Source organism: Amblyomma maculatum, unplaced genomic scaffold, assembly GCF_055883805.1.
Source record: "Amblyomma maculatum isolate TAMU_Amacu unplaced genomic scaffold, ASM5588380v1 scaffold_13, whole genome shotgun sequence".
NCBI lineage: Eukaryota > Metazoa > Arthropoda > Arachnida > Ixodida > Ixodidae > Amblyomma > Amblyomma maculatum.
In genome coordinates, this window is record NW_028146738.1 from 3,376,840 (window position 1) to 3,400,560 (window position 23,721).

Below are 23,721 nucleotides of genomic sequence, written 5' to 3' on the forward strand. Positions count from 1 at the left end.
ACAGCAGCAAACCACATCACATACTACTGCCATGGCATGCAATAATTAATGGCTACATAAATTGCGTGCATTGAGAACCGCGGTCTCTGCTTATTCTTACTATCTGTAGCAAAACATTGGCAGTGTTGCAGAAGCAAGCAACTAACGTTTAAAACCGACAACGTTCTCATGCGTATTAGAAAAACCGGCAATCGATACAAGTGTCGCGACCTTGAACTTTTCTACCCGTCCTTAGTTGTGAGCATACACAAAGCGACCGAATGAGTCGACACATGACCACTGTTTCTGCAGCACTGAAGCTGTTTATTAATATGCCTTGATAGCCCAATCAGCGCGAGCAGAATTGTTGCGCTGCCCCTGGCCAGCAGCTATTGATAATACATAAAATACAAAGGTAAAGCAATGCTGAACTATTGCAGCAGTACTGCGCGGCACACATATACCACTGTGCTCATTTTACCGTCTTTCTCGATATTGTATGCACGCCCTCGGCAACGCCCAGTATATCCTCTTAAGCATAGCTAGGATATCAGGAAGTTTGTTTACGATGCAGCACAAAACAGTTTAATTAAATATGCACAATTTTGACTAACTCATGGGAGTCTGCCCTCTCGATGGCGGCATAAGGGAAGCAAACTGTTTCTTACGATGCTACTAATTAAAATCGAAGTACGTAGTGGAAAAACGAGCTGTAGGCGCATCGAAAGCAATGTTTGTTGCAGGAATTATCGGAAGCTTCTGACGTACACTATAGTGGTCATTCCCGCACAAAATTTATGTTGTCAAAGTGAAAACTCGCATTTCTCAAATTTCTAGCAACGTTTTTGTGACTGCTTCTCACATTACGAGGCCCCCTGAAGGTTGCAAGCATGCTGTTTGTGATGCGCGCATCGTTGCTGGCACGCCGACGCCAAGTGAGCCCCATCCTCCAGCCGAGGCAACTGATTCACGACCGTGAACTATGCCGTGAGCACGACGGCAGAACACTGCAGCAACGGCGAACATGCGTGACGCCATATGCATTTGGGAGCGTATCTGTTGCCACGGCAACCACCGATAACCGAGAACGAAGGAACGACGTAATTTGACGTCTTGGCGATGATGATGATCGTGTCGGCTCTGATCTGGGCTGGAAACGAAATGCCGCACCCCGGTGTAGGATGCTGTGAAATTTGTGTCACCCAACATAGGCGATCTGCTGTCCGGCTGCCTTCAAAACCCGCTAACGAATAACGAAGGAAAAACCAACGTTTACAGCATATCTCTTGCGTCTTGCAGTGGTGGTGACTGTTTCTTGCTTGTCGTTTTGTTGCCGTGATCTTTACGTCATACGCATTGTTCCAAGGACGGTTACCTCAGCCACGCCTCTGCGTGTTGCGCGTGCACCTTGCGCGCGAAAGGTGCTGCACTACGTGTACACGTTTGCGCATTCCATCTACGTGTCACAACGAAAATGACGGCAGTTGTGCAAGTCATGAGTTGTTGCTTCCCGCAAGCTGCGTGCTGTAATGAATTCGTTGTTACGTAAGTTGTCTTACGGTCTAGCGTTGTTTTTTTGTTTTTTTTTTTTTTTTTTTTCCTGATGACTACCTACATTCCCGCACACCATCGCGTTCGCATGCTGGCGCTATGTCGGGTACGTCTCGTGGCTGCCGATAGTCGGTCGAAGCACTCGGCCCAGTTCGCGCTTATGCAGCACAGGTCACTTTACTGTTGATGGCTATGTTCATTCATGTGGTACGGTTTTCAGCCATGAATATCTTTCTACAACATGATGCTGTTCTGGACACTTCGACGATTTGCTGAATGCGTGATCAGACTTGTGTGGCCCGATCGCGTGCATCTTCATGACTGATCGTCTGCTAGCTGTTCTGTCAAACTGCAGCGGTGGTTAGCTTAGGTCTAATTCCATTGCATAAACTGGCGGGCATTTGTTCTTAGAGGTACGTGCCAGTTTGGAATGATAAGTTTTGGGGTTAAGAGTGTAATCCGTTCAATATGTTCCTAATTTTTCTTCGTGTATGTGCGGCTCGCCCACGTGTTTCAAGTCATCCATTTCGTCGAAAAGCTGTTGCGGCGAGTCGCAGTGACTGAAAAATGTTATTGCATACGCAAAACTGTTCAAGCTGGCTTTGCATTGCTATAGATGCAAACATGTTTGTATTGCAATGGATACAAAAGTGTCAGGCTCACGTTCGGACAATACGTCCGAACGTGAGCCTGACACTTTTGTATCCATCTCACTGTATGCAAATCAACAACACACAACACATTCTGATCACACATGCATTCTGGGAAGCCATACACCCTTGCATCGTTTAATATTTGATGCTTCTGAATTGCATATTATTGCCTAGTGCTTTTTTCATATCTGCTTGCAGTAGACGGATAAACGAGTGTTCTCCTGGTTTGCTGCTCTACTTAATTTCTTGCATGTAGTGTTGTGTGCACTGGTGAAGAGAAATTTTGCTTCACAGAAAGACAATGTGAATTTCCTTTAAGACCCTTTGTACAGAAAGGGGGGGGGGGGGGGGGGGGGCAAATAAGTCTTCTGCCTGAAAGCACTTAGAAGCCCAATACTTCTTTTTTTAAGTGCAGAAATGAAGTTTAGAGCATGGTTGGAGAATTAAAATGTTTTCTAACATTAGTGCAATAACAACTGTGTCAAGGCAACCTGATATAAATAAAGCACAGGAGCAATAGTTCTGAAAGCATAAACTTGGAATTTTTAAAATGTTTTCACATTTGTGCCTCCTTGCGTCAAGGAGGTGCATCGAAGAGTGGCTACAAAAACAGGTTTCGAAAATCAGCAGAGGGGCCTTTAAGAAGGCAAAGATGCTCTGTCGAGACCTGTTGTCAAGCCTTCTTTGGCAAGGATGCAACAAGAATGGTAGCTGTGGTTCATTTCTTCAGGAAGCAAGACCTACATCTGATGAAGGCCGACAAGGAGGGAAAATTTGTTGTGCTCGCACTTATTCTGTACCCAGTCATGTGTGTGTTTTTTTGCACAACTACCGTGTCTGAAGTCAACCTCGCTGTATATACGAATGCCACATACGGGCATCTCAAGTAAAGTGTTGAAGTCGCAGGGACTTGAGCTAAACACCTTATCCGTTTCTTTGTTTTCAAAATCCATACAGTTGAGATGTGAACATAGGCTTGCCTAAGAGTGATCTTCGGAAGAACCATTCTGTTGAGATGCGCCTAAAGTTTAAAAGTAGCTGTTTTTCCAGCACAGCGTAACGTGCATAGAGCTCTTTTACAGGTGAGGAGGAGATTTAAGGTTCTTTTCTCTGTATGCCTGCAGTTCTTATCCTTGATAATTGCCTGTAGCTTCATTTATATAAGAAACACCCATGCAAGGTTCAACAGGAGAAGCGATTTCGCATTTAGAACAGGAAGACATTGTTCTTCCAGTGTTTTTCTTGCTTACCAGTAAAATCAAATGCTGTAAGATGTGTCGGCTTGTAATTGTAATGGCTCGTAATTCTTGATGTGATGTGCTCGGTTGCCTCATTTTTATTTTAGGTGCAGTTCTACTTCCAAAAATGTGGGTGGAATCATTACCTCACTTGCTGTAGTAGATGCGAAGGAGCACATGAGACATCTTTAGTTTTTCTGAATTTTGTTTGCTGGTTAGCTAAAGGGGTACAGTGACGTGCGTAAGACCGGTAATCACCACATTCTACAAATACAAGCGCATGACACTGCCACCACCCCACAGCAGCTTGTCACCCTTATCAAGTGCTACATGGCGACAATTGCAGACTGATTGTTTCATTTCCCCCTACCGTCTCTCATGCCTTCACCCTGGCTTGCCCCCTCACTGCGACACCAGTGGCGAGCCAAAATCCTCACTTTTCCACTACCTGTGGGAATGTCCTTCCCCCCAGGCAGTGCCCCTCATTCCCCATCCCACCTTTTCTTCCTGGGAGGCTGCTTTGCGGACAGCTCAACCCGCCGGTCAGAAATGGCTGGTAGATCGGGCTCTATGTGAAGCAAAAGCCTGTGGACTACTGGACTATTAAGGGACCACCCTGAAAGACTTTTTTTTTTCTATTAAATAAAGTTGTTTCCATCCATCCATCCTTCCAACCAACCTCTAGGTTCTTTGCACCGTGATGATGTCAGTAAAAAAAAGAATTACAAAAATCGGCGCACGGAAATGAGAATTATTAGGTTTATAAAATTCTAAATACAAGAAAAAAAACAGCGCGTCTGAGCTGGTGCGAGACGGAGCCCCACTCCCATTTCGCTCACCCAGCGCTAGACTTTGGCGGAACCTATCAGAAACGCAGCTTTCTGCTGACGTATCGGAAGCTATCCACTATGGTTGCCTGTCCAACCCAACCTGCAGCCGCACTTTTTGGCAGCGTCGTTACCATGGTAACGACGCGGCAAAGCACACCTTTATGGACCGGCTTCTTCGTCTGCTCCCTTGGTCTGCTCAAAGTTAGCCTAGCCCACCAATGCTGCTCCAAACCACCTTTGCCATCTAAGTGTAGTGCCCACATATCGTTCATGGTTCAGTGTCAACGAGGTGGACCCGACGGTCAGCAAACGCTTCGCCGTTTTGGTGTTCCGCCGGCGTCCATCACTGCTGCTGTCACGGATCACTCGAGCGTTACTTGTGCGAAAGTTCGAGAACGAGTGCGAAAGGAAGACGGGAGAACGGCGTACACGAGCTAAGGCGAAGCCTACCATGGGCAGGGAAGCGAACGTGCTTCACGAGCGATTTCGACACAACTAGCGCCATTTGTGGGGCATCGGCAGAAACGATCAACCACGTGATTTTGTCTTGTCCAGCGATTTTGCCGACCTCGGAGATCCGAATGCTATCAGCAGCCTTGGGATTTGAGGAGCCTGTGGTAGTGACCTGTGTACTGGGGACCGTAGAGCCTGGACACCGTATTGGCGGACGTTTTTATTCTTCTTTGTTTTGTTTAAATTTTTGCCTCTGCCGCTCCAGAAGGCAGCGGCGACCCGCTACGAAGGGCAAAGCCACCTTCACCATCATCACAGCAAGCAGACGCTCCATAGCGCTTGTTGACAACACCGCGTTTATCTGAGTTTACAGTACCTATCTTTGCAAGCACTCCACGAACACACGCGGAACTCTAACACCATTTATTTGTTTTCTGCATAGTAACTTGAACATTCGAATGTAAAATCTAAAGTGCATGGCCAACCAATCAGCAAAGCACCGCCCCAGAGAAGGAAACGTCATATCCGTTAACGAACTTTGCCGTCGTGTGCCGCTCACATCGGTGCCAAAACGCTGATCATAAAAGTGGATTAAATATTATGCGCTATGATTTTGCCATTATGATTGGGCTTTGGGGGATCAGGAAGGTATAAAAAACTATATCGGCCGGCTAGAATTAGTGGTCTGCGAACGTCACGACGTCCCTTTAACGACGACTTTATGTAAGAGAGTTATTACAAGCTCCCATTCCCGCTGATCACCTTCTATGTGACAATTACGGTAACGCATAACGTTCCATTTCCGCTGCTGTGGATAAGCATGGCAAAAATTGAATTCCGAGGGATGAAATGCGTAGCAGGGGGCAGCAGAAAGTTAGTTGGGTGGATGGGGTTGAGAAGTTTGGGGGGGTGTCAAGTGGACGAAGGCAGCACAGGACCGGGTCAGTTGGAGGAATATGAGAGAGGCCTTCGCGCTGCACTTGGTATATTCCGACTGATGATGAGGATGATGACATTGTTCAAGGCATGCTAAGAGTAAATAAGAGAGGAGGCGAGTTTGGCCTGACTTTGTGTGAGCTATCATGTTTTTAGGGCTTTTCATATACAGTATATAGGCTTACGTGTAATCCGCTAGGTACAGTACACGAGCAATTCAGTTGCATGCCATGTGGTGCTGTTACAATTATGCATGCATTATAACAGCTCTTGTACTGGTGCTGAATTTCCAAACTGATCCAGCTTTCACTGCCATTGTTCTGCCAAGCACTGGCAAATATATTTAATATCTGTGACCATGTTAAATGCAGTGTCCAGAAATGACTGAGAACTGAGATAACGGCACTTTTAAAAAGAATATTTCTGCTGCTCATGGTTGTGGTGACCTTTCTGCACAATAGCTAGGCGGGTGAGTTGGTGATACATTTAAAAAAAAATAATAATACAGCAAACAACAGGGATGCTTGTTCTGTGTTTCTCTAGCCTTCATCCCCGTTGTTCGCGCTGTTATTTTTTCAAAGAGCTTTCTGCTTTTACACAGTGGGCTAAAGGCATCAAGGCTCATAGTTTCAGTTATTAATTTGGCACTCAGGGCAACTTCACTAAATTTGTTTTGAACTCATGGCAAAATAAAAAACAGAAGAAATTGATGTTATAGAGTTTTGTGTAACTTAAATTATGCTTAAAAATTGAATACTTTGTTTTCGTTTCCGCAACTTGATCGAAACCTGTGATCTCTGTCATCATTTGGAAATGATGCAGTGACCTTGCATCAGAGATCTGGAATGAAAAAAACTGCTGTAATGTGATCGTAGTTTCTTGTAAAAAGTGGTGGTGGCAGGTGATGACGCTGTCTCTTTTTCACATTACCTAGCCTAACTAATCACCGCTTTCTGTGACAGCAGCCTGTTTGTCAGCTGCAGCTTCAGTCTTTCTTTGGTGTCTCTATAAAGGATGACAGTTTGGCTGACCAGTTTGAAGTTGCTCCTCACTCAATTTTGTGTTGTGATTTTTTGTTGCTTGTGCAGAACGCTGTCACAGCTGAAGCTCGAGCTGTCGTGGCTCGTCTCGGACGAGGAAGAGAGTCGCGACTGCCGTCTTGCGGCCTACCCGGCATTCTTTTTGCAGCAGGCACCCCTGCATAAGGTTGAAGCAACATTTGTGCTCAGTGATGTATACAAGAAGGTGGTGAAGAACCTCTACGAAGAGCCCATATACCAGATGGACTGCATAACTGAGTGGCCAGCTACGATGTGGTTCAACCAGTCTTACAAATACCTGCAGGTAGGGGTTTAGTTTTTAATTGGTCTCCACGAGGCTTAGTTACTTCATTTTTACCTTAACTGCTAAACTGATGCACATGAGATATTTTGGGAGGGGTATGCAAAGGAAAAGTATGAAAGGTGAGTGTGAAGAGAATACGTTGTTAGTACTCACACAAGAAGAGTGGAGAGGCGAAAAGTAGCTAATCAAACACAGCTTGGGTAGTATGAAGGTGTAAAATATGAAAAAAGGAAATGGATTACGAAGGTACGAAGTTGAATATAATAATCTGAAAATTCGAAAATGAATATCGTGCAACTGAAAATTGATCAGAGGAGCATATAGAAGTATTGCGAGTGGTATTTTAAAATTCAAAGTAGGCTACATATTTACGGTTGTGGGGATTTCAGTTTCACTGAGAGCTGATGCTTTTCGAAATGCTGGTTGCAGTCATGTTTAGTAATAGCCCTTTTAAGTCCGTAAACTAAAGCGCCTTTGTGGGGAGTGTTACTCGCAAAAAGTGCACTCTGCCTTGGTTAAACAATGTAACATAAGTGCACTCGAGTGAGAGTATGTTCACAGAATAAACTGAGGGCCGTCTGTAGCCTTACGGGCAGCAATTTCTTCATCACAGAAAGTCTTAAGTAATATGATATGCATACAAGTTGACATACGTGTTGTGTATGTATTCTTATGAGTAATTGTTTTATGATAGCGACAAGCAAGAGATCACAACAAAAACACAATATAAATATGTATGCAACTTCCAAATTGAGCACTGTTCTGGCACTGTGACGAAGACATTTTCAGTTGTTTATGATGTTTATTGATATGCAGTCTCCCTTTGATGGCACGATATCAAATGTTAGTCATTTTTTGTGCTGTGCTATATTAGAGAGCAGTATTCTGAACTTTAGACCTGGAAGTGCGCATAGTATTTCTTTTTAAATATTTTACACAGTTGCCAATTTCTCATCTGCAAGGGCACTCTGCTCTCTCATTTAGCACTGTGCAGCGTAAAGTGTCTTTTGAGATGTAAAGTGCACTGCCTGTAATAACTTGCGTATTTCACGAGGGCGTAACCCCGGGTATTTGTCGGAGCGGTGCCTCATGCACAAACATGCGTCCACATGTCACAAGCATTCTGCTTCTTTGCACACATTTCCTCATTCGTACATGTTAGGCATCACTTTACTCTGTTGGGATGAATTAGTATGCACCTGCTTTCTCCCCTTCTCACTTACACCAACATCCATGTCGCATAAACAAGCAATGTGACCTTCCAGCCCTTGCTTTTAAAGAGGGTCCTGCCAATCACATCTCTCTTTTGGACCAAAGAAGTGAAAGCAGTGTCAGTAGCCCTGTTACAGGAGGGCCCACAATCTTGCTAGTTGTTAATGGATGGCATCTTCATTATGTCCACCGTCAACCTTCATCACAGAATGTTTTAATGTACAGCAATCAGTTGTCATCATCTGCCACCGCACGTTCCACTGCGCATGCCCAGATCCCCTTGACTCCATAGATGGCGCACATACTGGAAGTCAGTATATAGATCTGTTGCACCAGGAGAAGTGAGCACGTATGTACTGGCCACACACAGTAGTGTGCCACGGCAGAGTCCTTCAATACTCTGTCATGAAACTGCCGCTCAAGACAAGAACGGCTGCCAGGGGCGCCATCGCCGATCGAGGTGTCAGGAGACCCCACCGGTGGTGTACGATACGGTTGCACCTGGGACACTTTCATTCACACCCATGCAGTTATTTCCTCTTCTCATTACATTAAGCGAAATTGATCACGATTTTCCAGTATCCGCTGCAGGTCCATAATAGTGGTCTGCCTGATGGTTATAGGAAAAGCACTGCCGGCAGAGCCACAGCCTATTCTTCAGCCGTGATTGGCTGTGGTGTAGGTACTTCATGCTTATAATGCGACACTGAAACTGTGCTGAAAGGTGTGGTGTGTTCTTTAACCTGAAACATACGTGTTACTCCTGCATACACGCGGTAAGGCAGCGGCTGCGTTAGCAGGTGGTGCTCGCTAGATTCGCTCCACGCTTGGGTTGTTCGCACTACTTCTGTGCCTGCCTGTCCTAGCCATAGCTTTAATCATGTTTTAACCTTCGGAGTGCTCCGCAGTAATCGTTGTGTGATTTCAATGGAAGGTTGAATGTGTAACTAAATGTTGAGCCAGTGCACAGTGAACGCACAAGTTTCATATTGGTTGTTGTCCAAGGCAATAAAGAGTACTGTTTGCACATACTGCACAGCTTTTGCAGTCTTTGTACCGTATTTTCCAGTCTATAAGTCGCACCTTTGTATAAATCGCACCCCCCTCCAAATGGCATTAAAAAAAAAAACATATACGTCGCACCTGTGTATAAGACGCCCCCCCCCCACTAGAAAGCGATATAAAAACTTGTTGCAGATGAGGTAGTGATCTGCGACTAAAGAACACAATTGCAGCAGCCGCGCCTCTGTATGCATCCCGGGTTAGGCAGTGCTCACTTGTGCCTTCCGAAATCAAGACAGTGCTTTTCAAAAAATTTTATTTTGACAGTGACAGCATGAGCAATGCGCAAAACAGCAGCTTACATGACGGCGTTTAGGCAAAGCCATCGAAGTCGTCGTCCTCCGAGTTACTTTTCAAATAATGCAGCTACTTCAGATGGCAGCTCCACAGGCATGTCACTGTCATCATCTTCAGACTCGCTGCTGTCCACTTTGCTAGCTTCATCACTCACGAACGGAACCAACCCAGCCTTGCCAAACCCTGCTACAATAGTTTTTGCCGAAATCGAGTTCCATGCCTTGCTCACCCATTCTGCTACTTCACCAAAAGTTGCACATCTCATGCGTCCAGTTTTTGTGAAGCTGTGCTCTTCCTCTGATATCCAGGATTGCCACAAGCATCGCAGAACCCGCTTTAAAACTTCGATTGACAGAAATGTCAAGCGGTTGAAGCATCTTCGTCATGCCGCCGGGTATGATGACTGGAATGCATTTTTTTGTTTTTATCTTTTTTTTTTTTATAAAATCGGTGATGTACGCCCGCATGCTGTCCATCACCAGCATTCCTTGCTTCACGTGAAAAAATCCATCGGGGCGATGTGAAAAACTCTGGTCGAGCCAGGTACTCATCATTTCCTTGTCCATCCATCCCTTTGCGTTTGCCTGTATCACCACACTGGGAGGAAAGGGGTCCTTGGGCAGAGTCTTGCGCTTAAAAATAAGCATAGGTGGTAGCTTCGTTCCATCCGCACAACAGGCGAGAACAACGGTAAAATGAGACTTTTCATGCCCTGTTGTTCTCACTGTAACAGTTTTTTCGCCTTTCTCAGCGACACTTCTCCCAAGTGGAATGTCAAAAGTCAGCGGGACTTCATCCATGTTGATGATGTGGCTCGCGCTAATATTCTTTGATTCAATTTCTTTTTTCACAAAAGTGCTGAAGTTGTCCAGTTGCTCCTGAACATCATCAGGCAGCTTGTGGCACATTGTAGTGCGCTCTCTCATTACAAGCTTATGCCGCCGCATAAAGCGGAAACACCACGACGGACCGCCCTTGAATCCAGCAGCATTTGTCTCGGCTGCCAAGGTTTTCGCCTTTAGCCGGAGCTGCACAGTTGACAGGCCCCTGCCTTCGGCTTGCTGTTCTAAGACCCATGTGCGCAGGCGATTCTCCAGCTCCGGCCAGCGAGCTTTCTTGCCGCGGTTCGCCTTCTTTGTTCCCTTCATTGTCTCGAGCACACTGGTGGCTTTGAGCCAGTGCCCGACCAATTTTTCACTGACCTCGAAATGCCTCTCTGCAGCCCGATTTCCGTGATCGCGTGCAAATTCAACAACACGGAGCTTGAACTTCGCGTCGTAACTTCGACGACTTCGCTTCGCAGGAGGCGTCATGGCTAGGAAGGATGCGTGACAAGATCCCGACCAACCCGACACACGCGAAGCACGTAGCAAAGCAAAAACGGCCAAAGAAAGACGCTGTGGTGGACGGAAGTGACGCCAACAAAAGCGCCTCATTGAAACTTGTTATTTATAGTGCAACATTTTCAAAATAACTACATTTTCCCCTTTTCGCAAACATTTTTTACAAAAATGCATAAGCTTCATTTTGTTTCTTTGGAACATTTGGCATTACTTTCATTTTATTTTGAGATGCAGTTACTGTGCACGCCGCGTGGTGGCGCAATGTGTATGTTCTGGTTCTACCAAGGTCAATTCTACCATGGTTCTACGTTCTACCTCGTGGCTTTTTTTTTTGCTACATTCTAGTTTTTTTCTAGTTTCTTTTTCTTTCCCGGTCTGGGCATTTCGAGATGCCCATCCGTTGCAAAGGGCGTAATCACCAGATCATCATCATCCGCTGGATATGTAAGACATGGATCCAATTTTGTCCTTATATAAGTCGCACAGTTCTATAAGACGCACCGACCTAAAATTCAGAAAAAAGGCGCGACTTATACACCGGAAAATACGGTACTAGCCTTCATCAAGCATTGGTCGAAAATTATTCTTTTACGCTGCTAAAGCTTTTGAAAACTGTCAACTAGATTTCTCATTTTTTTCGCACCTGCTGTTGCTTTAGCAGGCTTCTGCGGGCGCTCGTCTTGTGGAGTACCAATTTAAGTTTGCGCATCCTGGATTGCGCAACGTCTTGACAGTTTTCCAGGCTTTATCACGTCCTTTACCTGCATGTACTCTGGCTGCATTATCAGAATCGTTGTTTGCCAGGCTACTTGTGCATGGGGTATTGGAAGCATAAACGGCAATGCTGACATCTGATGCAATACAACGTCGCTTTGGAGATGGCCGAGAAAATGGTTTAGTGTTGGTGAAATACCGCGGAAGCCCCTCAGATATTCTCTAAACAGCGTCAGGCTTCAGCTTCGGTTGGTCACGTTGCAGCGATGCAACCTCCCTATTCACTGCAAACTCGTACCGGTTGATGTCTGTGGTGTAGAAATGCTTCTCACAAACACACATTTGGGCATCAGATGAGAAGCCAGCAACTTATTTTCTCGAAATGGGGCGTCGCCACTTTTTGCCGCAGTTAGCCATCCGATGGGAAACGGAAAAAAAGATACCTTTTTGTCGTTGCTCTTGTAGCTGGAGTGGCAGCCCCTCACAAGATGATGGCATCATTCTCACGACATAAGCATTCGCATATTTCAGCACAATGAATTTTTTTACACCAGATTAAGAAAATACTTGCTCACGCCACAAAGCAAGGCTGCCTCCTCCACTGGCTGTAAAGCATGCATCTCAGTCAATGCCAGCATCTCCATGCGGCCGCTTTTGGCAGCGTACCATACCGTACCATTCTTCCACAGAGTGATGGAGAAGTTTCATGACCATAAATGGTATTGAAGGAATCTGGTCACGGTGACGAATTATGGATCACACTATACTATAAACCTCTCTGCTAGTCGAGGGAGACCGCTGCGGCCTACAAACTTTCACTGGTGCACATCTTGCAGTGATGTGCACCCCACAATTTCCCCCTTGTATGCCTGGTCCTGTACAATCATAGCAGTAAACTTGGTCAGCGGAGCTTTGAGCCCTTTTCCTTATGTGTGCTTGTGTGTCGCCATCTTTTGCGACTTTCATCACATCAGGGTGGCTTCCATTGTATTGTGGAAATGGAAAGCTATCTTTAACAGCTGTCTTGATCAAAGAGAGCATTGTCAAAAAAGAAAAAAAAACTGACAGTGAAGAAGGGCTTGGGACTAGGCTAGTTGCAAGCAGGCCCTCACTAAGTCATGTGATCATAAAATGGAAAACAGCTTGCTTCACCAAATGGGCCGGCTTGGTTCGTCTGGATACCCCTTAAGGCTTCTAATTGGCGTTGCTGAAACTTGCCTAAGAAACTTAAGAATACACCAAGAACATTCGCCTCCGAAGCAAACTGATGGGAATAAGGCTATCGTGGTCCTTCCTTGTGTGTATGACATTTCGCACCGGCTGAAGAAGATTGGGCAGAGGTTTGATGTGAAGGTTGTTTTTTTAGCTCCTTTAATGTTTAAAGGCATCTGCAAAAAAGTTAACCAGGAAGAATGTGCAGATGAGAAAAGTGTGTGCGGCATTAATCATGTTTCGCCTTTTGTTCCATGCTCTAAGGGGTTAGTTTACAAAATTCCCCTCTCTTGCGGCAAGTGCTATGTGGGGCAAACTGGGCGATACGTCAATGAAAGGCTTTTGGAGCACAGGAGGAAATGTCATTCTCTGCAGGGTGCGGAAAACTTGCCGAACCATTGCCTGACACTTGAGTGCAGCCCACATTTCCAAAACGCGGTTATTTTGCCGCGGGCAACAGAAAAGAAAAAGTGAGGTTATTGAGGCCTTTCGGATGGTTTCTGGCAAAGAAGGCGATTACGTTAGCGCCCCTTCCGTAGCCCTTTCCTGCTGGGAAATAGATATTTTGAGAAGAGACAAAAGACTTGCATGAGGGTCACCCGCACATGTCTATTAGATGCGTAGGGGGGGGGGGGGTGAGTGCGATTTCATCCCTGGCTTAGATAAGATGTTTATTTCTCTAATTTTCATTTTCATGGTTCAATTCCTTAGTTGTTCTTGCTGTTACAGTGCACTGTTATTTATGTGTTTTCACGATCCTCAGATTACGTCGTGTGCTTGTGTTTCCTTTTTCCTATCCTAAGAAATAAAACTTCAGTTGGTAGATTGCGCTTAACCTCAGCATTTGTCCAGTTCCTTCGTCTGCGTACAACTGACAAACTGGCATTATGAGAAAAAACTGACAATGAGCAGTTTGCATGGGAGGAGTGTGCACTCTGAAGTCACAAATAAGTTTATGAAGGAAGGCTGGGAGGAGTTAACACATTCACAAATTGAAATTTATAATTCTCCCTAGGTTTCTACAGAAAATTGTGAGCACCCCACCTGCGCAGAGGATGCTTATGTGACTGAAGTGTTCATGGCATGATCATGGGATTCTAGGGAGTAAACAATTTCTTGTGGTTTGGTTATTTGGTTATAACAATCATATTTCTGTGGCACTTCAATAACGTTATAAGTGGGTTTAAGTGTACCCCCTAACCTTGGCACCACTAAACTTTATATGCCACCAAGGCCAGTGGTTGTAACCCTGGCTTGGAACTGTAGTTAGTGATAACCGAGCATGTTTATGCAAGTTTACCTATTATATGCGATGCGGTGGTGCAGTGATTACGATGCCAGACTACTGTACGGGAGTACCCAGATTAAAATCCGACCGCTGGTGGCTGCATTTTGACAGAGGCAGAACGAAGTAGCATTCGTGTGCTGTGCGATGTCAATGCATGCTAAAAATCTCCAGGTTGATGAAATTACTCTGAAGCCCTCTACTGCAGCATCTCTCATAGTGTGGGTCGATTTAGGACATTAATCCTTATTATTTATTTATCTGTACATACTGCAGCCTCGATGAGGCTATGGCAGGAGTGGGCAAACGAAGAAAAGTGTATCAAGAAAATAAAATAAAAATGGCACTATGAAGCAATGGCGTGTATCAAGAAAATACAAACATATAAAATTAAAGAAAAAATAAAATAAAAAATGGCACTAGGAAGCAATGGCTGTCAAAAATTCTTCAATTGGTAGTGAGTGGACGTTTCCAGGCAGCCAATTCTAGAGGTAAATGGTCAGAGGAAAGAAGCTGTGTTTGAATGTCCCAGTGCGGGAAAAGAAAGTGATGAGATTCAGGCTATGGGAACTTAGTTATGGAAGGCTTCGCAATGTTCAAATAATTATTTAGTGATAGAAGGCGCTTAGAAGCAACGAGTATGTGCAAAAACTTAAAACATTCTATTTGACGGCGAGATGATAGGGCTGTGAGACCTAAATCTGTATAATGGGAGGAAGGGGAAAAATCTCTGCCATAGTTGTGAAAGATGAAGCGTACTGATTTCTTTTGAACTGATTTTAATTTTTTGATATCGGATTTCGTAGAAGGGTTCCATACAATACAGCCTGAATCAAGAGTAGGACGGATAAGTGTTTTATATATGAGCAGTTTGGTATCCTTTGGGGCTTTACGCAGTGTACGATGGAGGTATCTGAGATGTTTAAAAGCTTTGTTACATATAATGTCAATGCATTTGGACCATGAGATGTCATGAGAGAATTGGTATTTGTATTCCGTGACTCGTTCTAAATCTTGACTGTGAAAACTAAGTGAAATGTGATGGAGATGGGCATCTAGAAAATGACATGGAAACGGTTTTAGAGAAATGAATATTCATTTGCCATTCCTTGCACCATCTACAAAAATTTGCAAATGAGTCGTTAAGTATTTCATAGTCAAGTGGTGTATTAATGTCGGGATATAAGATGCAGTCATCAGCGTAAAGACGAATCTTTACAGATACACAACATGGAAGGTCGATAATATATGATAAGAAAAGAAGCAGACCTAAAATGAAACCTTGCGGAAGGCCAGATGAAACACTAACAGGAGTGGAAATAGATGAATTAAAGTGTACATATTTATTTGTACATAACCAACTGAGCTATTACTATGTGCGTGTGAGTCTGGTCATTGACGTGATAGCAGTGTCGGCGTGGTTGTGGTGAGCCCTGCTGTTTTTGTTCTATAAAATTTTCAGCGGGCCTCCGGTACAAGATCGGCATCGCGGTGCCCGTGGACTGTGCCCGCAACATGCTCGGTGTAGTTGACACTCGCGGGTAGCTTCAGTATGGACAGGTGAGTGTCATAGGTGTTCCTGCTCGAGTGCTGGCGGGATCCTAGCTGTGCCAAGCCCAAAATTATCTTGATGGGAAATGGTGCATCCACACCAGAAACCATTTGTAACTCACTTTAATAAGTTGCTGTTAGCCGCGGTGCTTGAAAAATCTTCCTAAAACGTTATTTTCTTTCCAGATTTCAAACTTCATTTTTGAAAGTCAGCATTTGGAAGCGGTATCTCCGGCTCTGTATCACCTGTTGCCATAAATTATCGCTGAAAAGATAAACGCACATGCAGTGTTTCTTACTTTAACCATCTGACTGTTTTTGCCATATGGATACTGTGGCCGCATTCCGTCCTGTGGCATTTTTGCAGTACGGGTACTGCGCTAAACGCATATCGCACAAAAAAAAAAAAAAATTGACACAGGTGCTGTAGTTTTTCAGGATATTTGACACTCAAAAGGTTAAAGGAGTTTCTTTTTGCCAAAATATTTGGAATAATCAAAAGCATTCGTCTTAATCACCGAAATGTCATTTTTCCTTGGCAAGTTTGACAAGTCGTAGCTTTCATCCAAATTTTCCTAGAGTGCTCATTTATGCCTTATTGCAGTCCTCCGTGACTCAGTGCTATTGAAAGATATAAAGATTCTTCACGGGATATAATATTTACTTACAATGCTTTCTCCAAACAAAAGACAAAATTTTCATAATTTATCTAAACATACCTCTTGTGTGTGAAATTATTTGCAGTTTTTAACCAGCACAAGAAAATGTACCAGCAAAAAAAAAATGTAGTGCAAATCAACACCCTTCAAGAGACATGTATACTGTTTTAATTGGGTGAGAATAGTGTTATGGCCGAAATGTAGCTACATACTGTTGGCTGGATGCAAATTTTCGCTTTGCTGATCCTTTGGGGGTGGAGCTCATTTATTTGGGCGACGTTAACACGAGACGTCCTAACAGCAGCATGTCCATTCTTGGGTGTAAGTCCGCTGCATACTTATCTTGATGGGTTGCCATGCACACCGCGCAGTAAGTGCAGCACTCGTATCTGTCCCGACATCTAATTCCTCCTTCCTCGTTCATCTCACCTGATTCTTAGGCTGCCTGTCATCACACCTTTCATTACCTCCATTTACTCTCATAACCCTGTACCTCACATCTTTTAGCTCACAAATGACCCCGCCGGGGTGGCGCAGGGGTTACAGCGCTCGACTAATGTTCCCAATGATGCGGGATTAAATCCTGGCCTCGGCGGCTGCTTTTCGGTGGTGCTGAAAGGCAAGGCGTTCATGTGCTGTATGATGTCTGTGCACGTTAAAGAATCTCAGGTGGTCGAAACTCGCGGGGTCTTCTACTAAGGTGTCTCTCATAGCATGAGTCGCTTTGGGACGTTAAACCCCACAAACCAAACCAAACCTTCTAGCCCACAAATAGAGCACTGAAGAGATCCTCTTCAGTCACCCCATCTGCACCATGCGGTCTGCTGCGATGTGCTTAATATAGATTTTCAATGCTGAGCAAGCCGAGACCTGTACTGTTTTGGGGTATGTCTGTTATTTGAATGTTGTGATTTTGTTGCAAAGAGGGACAGCTCTTGAATGAAAAAATTGTTTTGACCCCTACATTTACCCCTCCAGCTTGTCGACTCCATAAGAAATGAAGAAAATAAAAAAAAGGTACACTGTGGCCTTGGAGGTATGCTACCACAAATAAATGGGAAAAAAGAAAAGGAAAAAAAGAACAGGTAAATGTCTGGGGTTTTATGGAACTAATCATGAGAAGTTGCGGCCAATTACTGCGCCAGGGTGGTGAACTCCTGTTCTGGTGAGGGAGTGCGTTGGCGGAGGTGTTCACCGGCATGGTTGCACCCCAAACCTGTTTATGCAATTCCATCGACATGCGGATTTCTTTTTTTTTTCTGGTGGAGAATCGTGCGGCACTGGAATTTGAACCTCGGTCTTTTTGCATCTCTTGCGTGCGAGGCGGATGTTTTACCGCTATGCCACCACTGTACTTACCACTAAAAAAAAAATTAAAGACGCAGTATACTGTACTAATGGGCGACTTCAATGCCAAGGTAGGAAAAAAGCAGGCAGAAGGCCTGGCAGTAGGTGACTATGGCATTGGTTCCAAGAATAGGAGGGGGGAGTTACTAGTTGAGTTTGCATCGAGTGTACGTAATATGCTACATTTGTAGTGTTTACTAGAAATCATATGAGAGAGGGGGGAATCATAGTAGTTAAAGTAATATAAATTGTTTTGTTGATGAAATAGCCTTCTTGCAAATGTATTTACTTTTTTTACTGTTCTTTGGATTGCAACTGCGCTCAGTGGAAGCAAAGACCAGTGTCACTGTTTAACTTGGTTCCCTCGTGACAAAGAAATTTAGTGCTTTCTTGGTGCATTGCAAAGGCAGCCAGGCACCTTTTACTGTAAACATTGTCAGCAGTTATTAGGTGCCACGCACAGCTGACAAAAAACAAGATGACATGCAAGGCAGATGCATGTCAGTGAGATATTCGTGTATCCCCACAACGTTTTGCGACTCTACGACAGCAGCTAAAGCCTGTGCATGGGCTTGTTCAGCATCAGGATCATCGTCGTCGGAATGTCCTCTGTCAGTGATCTCTTTCGAAGTCCGCATATGACATTTGCACATCACATTCTGCATTCATGTAGTCCATGAAATTGCAGCCGCCGTTGTTTTCAGCGATGTCGTTCATCCGCACACAGAGTGCTTCCCCTTCATTGTCTAATATACTATCGGTATGAGACAAGTCATTGCAATCGTCACTCTCTTCATTGGGCAAACCGGCATCTTCTCAGAAAATCCAGCGTGCTTGAAACAACGCTAAATCAGATTGCCCTTTACTTGCTTTCAGGCGTACGCAATTAAACAAATGTCACCTAAAAGATACAGAATACTGCTTGCCATTGTCATAGCAGAGAAGGATTCTTTTCAACAGACGATAACAATAAATCTTCCTTGCATGCAGGATGATTCATTGGTCCATGTGCCGAGATGCTGCAGTCACATTCGGTGGCAGTAAGATAACCTTAATCTCCTCCAAATTCTGAATATCACCGTGGGCTAGGCAGTTTTCCACAATGAAAACAACTTGCCGTCCCAATGCAGCAAATTTGTGGTCGAGGTTGCGCACATACTCCTCGAAAAGCGCTGCTGTCATCCAGGTTTTTTGGTTGCTTTTATAGAGCATATCGTCCTTGGAAGGGAGTCAGGCATTTTTGAAGCACCGAGGCTTTGCCGCTTTCCCAATGATTAGCAGTAGGAGCTTATGATTGCCGGACATATTCGCCCTGAACAGTACGGTTATCGTGTCCTTCGGTTGTTTTTTTTCACTGACAACTGCATGTTTTGGTGCAAACATATTTGTTCGAAGCATTTTGTAGAACAATGCAGCTTCGTCTAAATTTTAGATATCTTCTGCATACTCTTGAAGCAGTTGAGCCGTGTATGTGTCTTCCACTGCTCGACAACGGTTGTGTCAACACTCCCACTTCTGCCGCACACTGTCATAAATGTGAGGTTGTTACGGTCTTTAAATCAGCACAACCGGCCGTTGCTGCACCTAAATTCTTCATGGCCTAGCCGCAGGGTGAGCTCATTGGCCTTTTTGCATAGCAGCGTGCCGTTAACAGGTAGGTGCGCTGCATTTGCGTGCTGTAGCCATTTCAGTAGAGCACCTTCAACATCCGGTAGGTTGGAAAGCGAATTCTTGTCCACTTCACCGAATGGGTCTTTTCGTAAGCTTCGAGAGCCTTCGCTTTTTATTCAAGATAGTCGAAAGGGCTAATAAAGGCACGTTGTGTTTTTCTGCCAGCTGCGTTTTGGACTCGTCCATTTGTCTGCCTCTTCAATCAAGCACACTTTTTGGCATAGAGTGAAGGCTTTATGCTTGGGCATTTTCTTCTCAGAACCTCCGCGCACGTGGTCGGAAACAAAGAGCACAGTACATACACGTCCACTGCGGACATAGAACAGGCTGAAATGTGGCGAAGACAATTTTCTTCTAAGAAACTCCTCACATGGTCGGAAACGAAGAGCAAAGCACATACACATCCACTCAGGGCACAGAACAGGTTGAAATGCGGTGAAGACGATGAGACCGGACCATGCGACGACTGCATAGCAAAGGGTAGACAAAGGTACAATGGAAACGCGGAAAGACCTATTGGTGCTAGTGGCACCTAGCGGCATCTCTGAAAACTGATTCTAGCCTCCGGGATGCGCGCTGCTGAGGCCACAGTCAGAACCGACAAATTAACAGAGTTGAGGCGCGCGGACTGTTCAGTTTATGCAGTAAAATTTTCATAGAAAATGTGGGACCACTGAAAACCTTCAAATTACACGAAATTTCTGATAAGTCAAGTTCAAATTAGCGAGGTTTTAGTGTAGTTTTATTTCTCGCGCATCAATAGAGTGGAACCACCTTCAAGCAGCCCTGGCTTGCTGGACAGATTATGCTGATTATTGTCTATCTCTGATGAGGGTCATTTTATGCAACGTCACGTGTTAGGTGTTCTTGTATCGGATTTTCTCTTCATTACTGTTTTTTCAGCTTTGTGATACATTTGTCAGTTATGTGTAATATTTTCTTCTGTCTTTGAACATTTGTATTTTTCTCGAAGGTTAACTATGTGTACTTGCCGCTTTCTTATACATTTTTCATTTGTTTTATGTTTCCCCAATGCCCTCAAAATGCCTCGTCGCTTGAGGGTATGGAGAATAAATAAATAAAAATAAATTACGCAAAAGTTCGAAAGGAGGAAGTGAATTCTGAAATTGACCAGACAGACTTAGGTAAATTTTTAATGATTTCTGTGATGCCGAAGGCAATGCTAGTCACAAATAGATAAAAAAGCACCATATACTTGAAACTACTGCACGTGTGATGAATGAGTAAAATAACAAAGGTGGCTAGTAACTAGATCGAACAGCTCCGCCAACTAATAGGTAACTGCAGGGCTATGCTGAGAGAGCAGAGCAACGACACTTTTGAACGTCGAAAAAATGGAAGGTGCCATACATATCTGTCATGTAGTTCGGTTCATTTTGTCGGGCCTTTTTTCCCAGTTATCTCTAGGGTTATCTATGCGTACTTGCTGCTTCAGTTAAATTTAGTCGTTCAGTCGTGTCCGACTCTTCGTGACTCTATGGACCATATCACGCCACGCTTTCCGGTCTCTATCTTCCTAACATCACATAACTTCATCGAGGATGCCATCTAACCATCGCGTTCGCTGCCTACCCCTTCTCCGGTGACCCTCATCCTTTCCCAACATCAAATATATATTTCTCCAGCGATTCCTCTCTTCTCATCAGATGACCAAGGTAGCTGAGCTTTAACCTTAGAATTTGATCCTCCAATGAGCAGTCAGGATTTATGGTCTACAATGTTGACCGATTTGATCTTCTGGCCATCCAAGGAACTCTCAAGAGTCTCCGCCAGCACCACAATTCAAACGCGTCAATTCTTCTGCGGTCAGCCTTCTTCACAGTCCAACTCTCGCATCCATACATCACAACTGGAAAGACCATAGCACGAGTTATACGGATCTTGGTTGGCAGTGTAATGTCTCTGCTCTTTACTAGGCGGTTAAGGCTAGCCATGGCTCTGTTTCCCAGAAGCAGGCGTCCCCTAATTTTATGGCTGCAGTCTCCTTCTGGGTTAATCTTGGAGCCCAAGATGAGAAAATCTGTCACAGCTTCCACTTCTTGTCCCTTGATGCTGCAGGACTTGATAGAGCAAGACGCCATGATCTTTGTCTTTTTAATGTTCAGTTTAAGCCCAAACTTCTCACTCTCTTCTTGTACGCGCATTAGAAGTCTTTTGAGTTCCACTTCACTTTCTGCCATTAAAGTGGTATCATTCGCATATCTAAGGTTGTTGATACATTTCCGAGCAATCTTCACTCCAGCTGAAGACTCGTCCAGACTTGGCCTTCATCATGATGCACTCGGCATATAGGTTAAATAGGCAGGGTGACAGTATGCAGCCTTGTCTCACTCCTTTCTCAATCGGAAACCAATCAGTAAGACCATGCCCAGATCTGACTGTGGCCTCTTGCCCTTCACACAGGTTCCTGAGGAGACAGATGAGGTGAATTGGAACTCCCATCTCTTGGAGAATGTGCCACAATCTGTTGTGATCTACGCAGTCAAACGCTTTCGCATAATCAATAAAGCAGAAGTAGATGTGTTTCTGGAACTCTCTTGCTTTTTCCGTGATCCAGCGAAGGTTGGCAATCTGGTCTCTAGTTCCTCTGCCCTTGCGAAACCCAGCTTGCACGTCCAGAAGCTCGCAATCCACATACTGCTGCAGCCTACCTTGGAGGATATTCAACTTCACCTTGCTAGCATGCGAAATAAGCGCGATCGTGCGGTAGTTGGAACAATCTTTAGCACTGCCTTTCTTTGGAATGGGGATGTAAACTGACCTCCTCCAATCCTGTGGCCACTGCAGGGTTGTCCAAATTTGCTGACAAATGTATACACAATGTTATACAGCATCGTCATGGTTGAGGTTTTGAAGCAACTCAGCTGGAATGCTATCAATTCCACTAGCTTTGTTCTTAGCAAGGCTGGCTAAGGCCCATTCAACTTCACTCTTCGAGATGCCCGGCTCGAGATCAGTAATCACAACCGTCTTATATACTGCTTACCATATCGCTTACACCTTTTGTTTTATGTTTTCCCAATGCCCTCCATAATGCCTCGTCATTTGAGGGTATGGAGAATAAATGAAATAAATTATGCAAAGGTTTGAAAGGAGGAAGTGAATTCTGAAATTGACCAGGCAGACTTAGTTAAATTTTTTAATGATTTCTGTGTTGGGGGGGGGGGGGGGGGCAAAGGCAATGCTAGTCATGAATTTATAAATTAAGCACCATATACTTGATACCACTGCACATGCAATGAATGAGTAAAATGGCACAGGTGGCTAGTCACTAGATCGAATATCTCCATTAACTTATAGGCAACTGCAGGGCTATGCTGAGAGAGCAGAACAACGACACTTTTGAACGTCGAAAAAATGGAAGGTGCTGAGCATATCCGTCATGTAGCTCGGTTCATTTTGTAGGGTCTTCTTCCCCAGTTGTCTCTAAGGATAACTGGAAGAAATCGCCTGCCTGCAAGGACCCACAGTCCCAGTCCTCCTACAGGGCTCGGGCACAGGCTCAGAGACGTTTCCGATTATATTTGCTAGTAATCTTGTAGTGCAAACCGAAATTATTGTTTTTTGTTCCCATGGAGACAGAGGCACACTAGCAGCAGTGGCAAGGGTTGTTAGCCATGAATACGTACGATGCTGCAATGCTTATCAGCCAGCTTAGGTGTGCTGTATTGTGCCAAAGAAGTGTGTGCCTCCAGATGTGATAACTGAAAGTTGCCTGACTATTGAATGACCCTTACACTTTAGGTGTATACATACACCCTCCTTTTTCAGAAAAAAAAACCCAAACCAAACCACCAGAAAGGCAGAATCGTGTTGCCTAATAAACAACTACCGGGATGTGTAGAAAAAAAGACAACTTCGTCTCCCAGAAAGCAGTTAATCATTGTTGTTAGCTTTCTACTCGAATCGGGTGTTTGTCTAAATGTAATACCCTTTTTCAATGCAGGTGGAAGCCAGTTCTCGGGCCTCCTTCAACCCGCCATGTTGGGGAATACAGTAGTTTCGAGGACGGCCTTATTACGTAATAAATGTATTATTTGCTAAATAATTTATTGTTTGAATTAAATGACGTCTGATCTTATGAAGCGCCTTCAGACTTTGAACTGTATGACTAACATTTTGTGAAAAAGTAGGAGACATAATCATGTTACAATATGCGCATTTATTATATTTGTTTACTTTTCTGCAACCCCACCGCGGTGGTTAGGGTGCTCTTTGCTCGGTGGTGCTCGGTGGCTGCTTTTCGATGGAGGCGAAAAGCAGCCACCGTGCCCCAGATGGTCGAAAGTCCCGGAGCCTTCCACTAAATCTTATATAGCTGGAGCCGCTTTGTCGCTTTGAGACGTGCCCCCCAAACCCAAAA

At 44.5% G+C, this 23,721-nt stretch overlaps 2 protein-coding genes across 4 annotated transcripts in view; one reads left to right on the forward strand and one right to left on the reverse strand.

The window, feature by feature from the left end:
• LOC146172109 (uncharacterized) overlaps window positions 1-23,721 on the reverse strand; it is a 224,921-nt gene that overhangs the window by 96,498 nt on the left and 104,702 nt on the right. The window lies entirely within an intron of this gene.
• Window positions 1,155-23,454, forward strand: LOC146172110 (uncharacterized). Of its 2 annotated transcripts, none has more exons than XM_084585822.1 (4): window positions 1,155-1,524; window positions 6,729-6,984; window positions 15,572-15,669; window positions 15,847-15,921. In XM_084585822.1, the coding sequence occupies exons 1-3, from the start codon at window positions 1,454-1,456 to the stop codon at window positions 15,635-15,637; spliced, it is 393 nt and encodes a 130-aa protein (XP_084441948.1). In that variant the 5' UTR covers window positions 1,155-1,453; the 3' UTR covers window positions 15,638-15,669; window positions 15,847-15,921. The 2 variants fall into 2 exon arrangements, with proteins under 2 accessions (XP_084441948.1, XP_084441947.1); XM_084585821.1 differs by lacking the exon at window positions 15,847-15,921 and adding an exon at window positions 23,305-23,454 and having other exon boundaries at window positions 1,158-1,524.